The 7,990-nt window shown below is 41.3% G+C and overlaps 1 protein-coding gene across 1 annotated transcript; it reads right to left on the bottom strand.

The window, feature by feature from the left end:
* Positions 1 to 1,337: 1,337 nt before the first annotated feature.
* Positions 1,338 to 6,361, bottom strand: LOC121948535 (serine protease 23). Its single transcript, XM_042493951.1, has 2 exons — positions 6,119 to 6,361; positions 1,338 to 2,803 (listed from the first exon to the last, which is right to left on the bottom strand). The coding sequence occupies exon 2, from the start codon at positions 2,790 to 2,792 to the stop codon at positions 1,653 to 1,655; it is 1,140 nt and encodes a 379-aa protein (XP_042349885.1). The 5' UTR covers positions 2,793 to 2,803; positions 6,119 to 6,361; the 3' UTR covers positions 1,338 to 1,652.
* Between the last annotated feature and the right edge of the window lie 1,629 nt (positions 6,362 to 7,990).

Genomic DNA, 7,990 nt, shown 5'->3' with positions numbered 1-7,990 from the left:
GCAAGTTTTCTTTGATTTTGTCGAGTCTAAAGTCAATAAATTTGTGACTGAAGTCCACACCTCTGGTATGCAGATCAAAGGTTCAAACCAAATGATCCCTAAAGAGCTATAAAACTACAAAACTATTTCCCCAAGGTCAGAAAAGAAAGAGGGAAAGACACGGAGACAAAATGTCAACAGATTTCCATCATCCACAGTAGGAAAATAATCTGGTGCTACTGACACACAGCGCACACCAGGAAAAGTGTTTTTCCCCCTCTTATAAAAAGTGGCTTATGTTAATACTGTGGAAACACTGACTGTGTTATTAATCTGACTGTGGGCAAAAACATATTAAAAGATGCTGTGGTGATGATCTCACAGGCGGATTTGTTCAATAGGCCCAGAGGTTACGGGGAGCAAATTAAACACAGAGGAGAAATAACTCGATGACAGGGATCCAACAGTAACTGATCTGGTCTGCTGGTGCATCACTGAAGGGGGTTATTTTTTAGGGATTTAATCCATTTTCCTGATGGATAAAGAGACATTTCACCCTGTAGTTTTTGTGCTTTTTTAAATTTTTCATGATTTACTTTGAAGGCCGTGACACACCAAGCCAACCATCAGCCGTCCACCCACGTTGGGCCGACAGCGAGCGCCTGTGGCCCTCATCGCCACAGTGTGTCCTGCACCATTGGCCCTTGTTGGCTTTTTCCGCCAATGCAGCCTGTCGAATCTGCGGCCATGGAGCTCGTCGGTGAATAAAATCACTTTGATTGGCCATGCAGCTCAGCGCACGAGGAGACAAAGGGAAGTGGAAAATATAAACAAACAGCTAAAGAGGGAGTGACGTCAAAACAAACTTGTTATATGAGGTAAGGTTTTTTTCTTTAACAATTGAGCTCTTAAGAGAAACGTTTCCTGATGGTTTATGTTGTTGTTCACTGGCGCTCCGGAAATATGGTTTGTCCTCTGTGTTGTGTTGTTAATGTGCTGACTGGCTAACTAACGTCATGGCAGTCTTCCGGTTTTATATTTAGACTGACTATTAAAGTCTGTGTAAAGTGAATTCAGAGATTTGTTTCAAAACACATCATAAATGTTGGAAACTGATTGTTGAAAACGTTACAAAGACCCTTTACTATATAGTACTGAATTGTGTTAGACGGCATAACCCCGCCCCTGACAATGTCGTAGTATAAAAACAAGAAGCATCATTAGCATAGTCGCACAATTGGGCGTGGCCTCCGCTCTTCCTGTGGACACGCCCCCAGCGTTTCAGATCAGAGAAAGCCGTGCATTTTTTTTCATGATTTTGAGACCTTCTTTTACATACTTGGCGATTTTTTTGGGTCATTCAAATTTGGTCAATTTGGTGTTTAATAACACATCTTTCTGTGATGTGACAAACTCAGAACACATTTTAATTGTCACTTTACACGGACTTTAAAGACGGCCGCTGTCTGCTGGCATGGAGGGGTATTTCCTCTCATGCAGGTGCAGAAGATACGTGCTTGCTTGCTGTCGGTTTGGTGTGTTCATGTGCAACTTTCTGGCCAAAACTCAGCAGCATGAGATGACAGAGCAGGGGGCTTTCATCGCCGCTAGTTCTTGCATGTTGGCTTGGTGTGTCAGGGCCTTAAAACCTCCTACTTGTTCTCTTGTCCGTCTCAATTTTGGGCACAGTCTAGTCGGTTGCCGTGCACCCAGTAACAGATCTGAGCAAACTTCAGAGGAGTGATCCGCACCGCCACATTGTAATCCCGGTTCTCCCCATCGATCTCTAGCCACTGGTGTCCAGAGAAAATGCCGATGACTTTTCTCTCCCAGCGCTCTAAACTGTTGTCCCACACTCGTCCGTACACTCCAGAGCCGCTGGCTCCAGGTCGGGCGTCACAGTGCTGGTAAATCAGGTCGCTGGACTCTTCTTCCACAGGACAGAATCTGTACACCAGCTCCCCTGATCTGTCGCTGTCGAAACCAGAGAAGTGGATGCGGTTCCCTGCCAGGTCATCAGAGGAGGGAGCCACAGAGAGGCGCATGAAGGGACGCCGGTGAGGCCAACGCAGCTCCAGCAGAGCATAATCAAAGTCCATGCTGACCTCCTGAGGGCCCTGGATCCAACCTTTGGGCACACGAGTACGTTTCACCCTCACCCAGCGGACCAGAGGCTTCTTGGAAGAAGCGAGGCCAGATTTGGTGCCGTTAATGGATGGAGGAATCAGGAATCCTACCCTGAGCTTTCTTGCCCCCTTGACATAATCTTTCCCATCATGCACACAGTGGGCGGCTGTGAGGACGTGCTGCTGAGACACAAGAACACCGGTGCAGCCAGTGGAGATCCGCACGGCTGTGGAGAAAGGGTAATCCAACAGGAAGTGGTCACCTTGGATGTTAAAACGTCCGTCTGCGCCGTAGATCTGCCGCCTGACGCGTTTGTGCCTGGGCTTCACTCTCGGTCGTCTCCTCGGTGAAAGCTGAGCAAAGTGATTTCCGTCAAACTCTGAATCGTCCTCCACATCTACAGTAGTGAGAGTGCGGGAGCCGTCAGCGTACAGCGTCTCAAAGGCCAGTTTCTCCGTGAGCTGCTCCCTGTGAACCTCCTGCTCTCTGTGGAGGCAGCTGGAGTTGCAGTGAGTGGTGAAGTCCAGCTGAGTCTGAGCGCTGAAGCGGGATGGGATGAGAGCCGTTGGTGTGTGAGGGACGAGCGTGGGGACATGGACAGGCGGAGGGTGCAGAAGGGACAGAGTGACAGGGAGGAGGAGCAGGAGCAGGTGAGTCAGCAGGAGTGCGCTCTCACGTGGCATCATGGTGAAAAAAACTGCAACGACACAGAAAATAAGCACAAACATGAGAAAAACAGCTTACAAACTTATCTTAGATTGCATGAATTCCTTTGTGTTTGTCAAGACGACAAAACACAAACTCCTATGCCTAATACAGCTGGACTCTTTCACAGCTGATTGTAAATCACAGCAGTGATTTGTGAGGTCAGCTTGCAAAATCTAATGTTGCAACGCACGCCTGAGTTTCATCTGGTGTGGCGTGGCAACAAAGAGCCTCTTGTTCCTATAATATAGATTACTGGGGAAAATAGGATTTAAGCCTGATGGAAACAAACAAGCATTTTAATGTCTGTTTGGTCCAAAAGTCACAGGCAAATTCCAGAAGTTCAATTAAAATGGAAGCAAAATGGCCACAGACATAACTGAAAAGCCAGAACAAAGCTGAGTGGTCAAGGCTTTAAAAGTAAAAGAAATGCAGTGTGTGATTACCAGTGGTGGACAGTAATGAAGTACATTAACTTTAGTACAGTTTTTGAGTATCTGTACTTGACTTGATGTTTACTTTCGAGAAACGTATTACTTTGATGACACTTCATTTGAAAGACAAATATTGTACTTTCAAGTCCACTATATTTCAGTGAAGGCTCTCATTACCCTTCGTTTAAAGTCAGCAGATGATATTTTTTTCTTTTCTAAAATGCAACTACGACCATACACATCTGCATGAGGTCTGTTTGCCAAAGTGGCGTTCTCGTACCTCTATCTCATGCATGCCCGACTCAGACTGGGCAGCTCATCGGTAGAGACAGATAGAGAGTCATGGTCATCAGAAGATGGTGGTATTTGGTTATGCGGTGTTAGTAATAACTCTGGCAGCAAATGGAGATAGATTCCCCACCAGATCACCCATGGCCACAACTCAAGTCCATATATCAAACGTTGGAGATGAAGAATGATTTGAATTATTTTAAATGTTTGCGCCGTTTACCGTGCAAAAACTTGAACACTGCTACAATAATTCGCCATCCAACCTAAGAAAAGCAGGTTTAAGGTATCGTTTCTCCTTCAAAAAATGAAACTGGTGGACCTCTACAAGCAATTCAGTGCATTAACTGAATGATTTAGAGCCATTAGGTTCTGTAAATGTATTGTAACATAAAGTGTTCAGATTTTTAAAAAGTACTTTGAATACTGAAGTGTTTTTAAAAGCAAGTACTCCAGTACTTTGATTCAAGTAATAATTTCAACTTTCACTGGTATTGGAGTATTATCTGACCAGGAGTATCTATACTTTGACTCAAGTAAGAGAGTTGTGTACTTTGTCCTCCACTGGTGATTACTTAAAACATCATTTAAAAAAAAAAAAAAGGTTTTCTAGAAGAAAAACTATACTGTGCTACGGCAGACTGAACAAGAGGTTACAGTAAAAAAAAAAAAAAAAATCTCCAATCAAATATTTGTCAGAGCTCAGAGGTAAGACGTTGTTTTCCATCAAACATTAACTACTTCACAGTGTACGTGGGGCTTTCAGGGCAGATTAGCAGCAACAAGGAGACACTTGATCCCCTCTAAAGGCTGTGGACCCGGAGGCACTCATGGCACGAAAAGAGCAGGTGTGTAAAAAAAAGTGAAAAGAAACAAGTTGAGGCATGGCAGCAAAAAAGAGCATTATTTTGAACAAAGGGCAGGGTGGGGCCGTTCTGCACACCTATGAGCTGCTCCATATAACACTACAAAGGAGTCAGAAAAAAAGCTCCTGAAAGTAGGAAAGGTACAGATTTTCTTCCAAGTTGATGTGTCAGATATGTGACAGCTGCGACAGACAGCTACAGAGGATCTTAAGTGGTAAATTGGCTGGTGAGGAAGTGGTAATCTGTGAAATAAACCTGTAGTACAACCAGTGGTGTAGCAGGAGTTGATAAGTGGGTGTACTGTGAAGTAGGTGGGTAGGCTAACCCCTTAAAGCCTGAGCAAATTGGCTTGATTTCTTTCTGAAATATGGGAAGCAGGCGACAAAAGAAGAAATCACCCAGAAATTAGCAAGAAGTTAGTAAAAAATACAAGAAAATGACCTGAAAATTGGTAAAAACAAACAAAAAGAAAAAGGAAGTTTAGAAAAAACACAAGTAAATGACCTGGGAAAAAACGCTTAAAAAATTCTGACAAATTTTTAACATAGTTTTGAATACCTAAATATAATTATAAATTCAACTTTCAGATTTTTTTTCCCTAGCTCTTTGAAATAATTTTCTAAATCCATTAATTTCATGCCGTTTGTGTAACATTTCTTATCAAGTTGGCTGTTGCCTTTTTCCCCCCATGTTTTGAAAAAAATCGCGCCAATTTGCTCAGGGCTCAAGGTTTAAATACTTGTGAAAGCCGTCTAAAAGCAGCACAAGAAATGTGATGTTGCTCCCGTTGACAATGGGTTAAAGAGAAAATATATTCTCCTACATCACAATGGCTTTTGGGCTGAAAGGTGGGCATACTGTAAACAGCCAGAGCATAAAGAGGTGGACCCTGTATACCTGCTTACCTTCAGCTACACCAATGAATATAACTTAAAAAAAACAACAAAGATATATTTATGACCTTTGTGGTAAAACAGATGTAATCTAAATGATTTGGGGATGTAAAGCCACAAAATAAATGAGTTGTTGGAGCCTGTTTTAGTGTTGAAACATGTTGTCTGACTCTTAAGACAACTTTTCAAGCTGTAAACCAAAAACCGCAGCTCCTCCTGACATTCTCTCTTTTCAAAACCACAGAAAAATGATCCAAAAGACATCTCTGTGAAACATGAGTGTTAATTTGGAGCGTCCTTGAAGCATGAAGGCAATAGTTTATCGTCAAAATAGCTCATATAAATCTTTACCCAGTTATTATATTGCACATAAAAGAAGAAATTACAAAAAGTCTACTACTTCAGTGCACTGCCAGGTATCCAAAACACTCAAGTTTACCAGAAGCCTATAGAGGACTCCCTGTTAATGTGATCTAATCTTGTCTGACATAACATAAAGCAGAGTCAAGTAAAGTTCAGCTCCCCCTAACATCTGTCATACAAGAGAAAATCCTTGTCAATATAAACAGGGAAGATGGTTAAAAGGATGTTTAGGACACAAAAAAAGTATCACAACATCTGAAACCTCATACAGATATTATTTCATCATTTCATTCTATAATAATTATAATATAATAATAATCATTTTAAAAATCCTTGCTTGTATTTATAGAAAAACCTGTAAATGCAACAATATTTTCTGTCTCAAACTGGACATTTTATGCATCCAAGTAGAGACAGGAGAGGGGAAAAACTCTTAATCAAATCAATACATTTAATACATTACCTCCTGATAGAAGTCGATGGTCCGTGTTTACATTCCAGTCAAGTTTCCCTCCCCATCAGACGACTCCCTCGGGATCATTGCCCAGGTTTTCCCTCATCCTCTCCGCTGGCCGGCAGGTAGTTTCTCCGTGCTCGTCCTCCAGAAGGCAAATCTCGCCCGCTGTTTTACAGAGTGAACAAATAAAGCGCCGGAGTCTCTGTGAGAGTCCGGCACCTTCAGCCTTTCCTCTGAAACCTGCCCAGCTCAGACACCCAGCCACAAATAAAAGACTCTTGTCTGAGAAGAAGTGTTTATTCTCTCCGTAGCGTCCTGCCTCACGGTCCTAGCGCCCCGCCTGCGCCTGTCTGCTGAGGGAGGACAGATGGTTACTGTGTGTTATCAGGAACCGTCAATTACACATTATTCTCACACTTTTTATATTGTTTTACTTTTATACAGGCATTGAATAAAGAATGATTGCATGACTGTGTTATTTTAACCCTTTAAAGCTTGAGCAAATTGGCTTGACTTATTTAAAAACATGGAGAGAAGGCACATGAACAAAATGACCCCAGAATTAGCAAGAACTCAATAACATTTTTTTAAATAAGCAGAAAAACCGCTATAAAGTAATTATTATTCTGTAACATAATTTTAAATATATAATTATGAATAGTTTTGTGGACATTCTTCCCTAGCTATTTTAAAAAATAATCTATCTATCAATATATCATCTATATACATACAGTATATATCACATAATAATAAAAGGACTAAGTTGTTACACCAAGTACAGACAGGTAAATATTTGTAAAAGTTATGTTTGCGCATAAATAAGCTAAGCAAACAAAGAATCCAGTAATGAGTCCTAAAACCCTGAAAGTTGTTAGCATTTCAGCACCTCTGGTTCCCTTGTCTCAAAATCAATATGAAATGAGGTCTGTGGTTACCATAAGGTTAAGACATGTTCACATTTTGTTCTACAACATAAAATCCATCAGTAAATACCTTTCTCGCAAACAAGCCACAAGCTAACAAGTGGCTAAAATGAGACTACAGAACGTCATTATTTTGAACTGTGCCGAACACAGCTGTGCAGTCTTGTAAAGGTGGCATCGTAACCATAGTGTAGTTTGTTTATTGCCTAACATTAGCTTTTTTTGTTATGGCGATTGCATTTAGGCATCAAAAACCCTCATTTCATTTGTGGAGACGCTCTTGCTGAACAAAAAGATCCAAAAACCAATGGAAAAATCCCATAGGCTTTTTGACAAGGGAACCAGGGCGAAGCTAACTTCTGCATCTGCCTACAGATAAATATCATCCCTGGGGCACTCTGTTAGCACTTCTGTCATATTTGTGTTACACAGACAGTTATACATACAGTGCTGTCTAACGTCTATCTGTGGAGATGTTCTTACAGCGTTTGTATGCACAAATTGGAGCATAATTCATTGTCAAAATTAATAACAATGGCTTACCTGGCTAGAACTACTTTTGCTGACATCTCGGTTTTCTGACTTCTTGTAGTGGATGCAGTCAATTCAGGTGTGACGTCATTTCCAGCTCCAACTTCCGAGATAAATTGAACGCAACAATATTCACCATCTTAGTTTAGCAAGCTAAGATTTGCTAATTAGCACTAGCTTAGTAATTTGGTTGAAACGCCAACCTCAACAAGCTAGCATACAATACTAGCATGTTCACAATGACAATGCTAATAAGGTCTTAGTTTAGCATGTTCACATGCTAACATTTGCTAATACTAAACACAAAGTAGAGCAGCGGGAGAATATTCAGTATTGAAAACAAACAAAAAAATTCAATTATAAATTTGACCCATTGGTAGAGCTAAATGAAAAGTTAAGGGATCACCAAAGTTATTACAGTTCA

This window comes from Plectropomus leopardus, chromosome 9 (genome assembly GCF_008729295.1).
Source record: "Plectropomus leopardus isolate mb chromosome 9, YSFRI_Pleo_2.0, whole genome shotgun sequence".
Taxonomy (NCBI): Eukaryota; Metazoa; Chordata; class Actinopteri; order Perciformes; family Serranidae; genus Plectropomus; species Plectropomus leopardus.
This window is presented reverse-complemented; position numbering and strand designations above follow the sequence as displayed.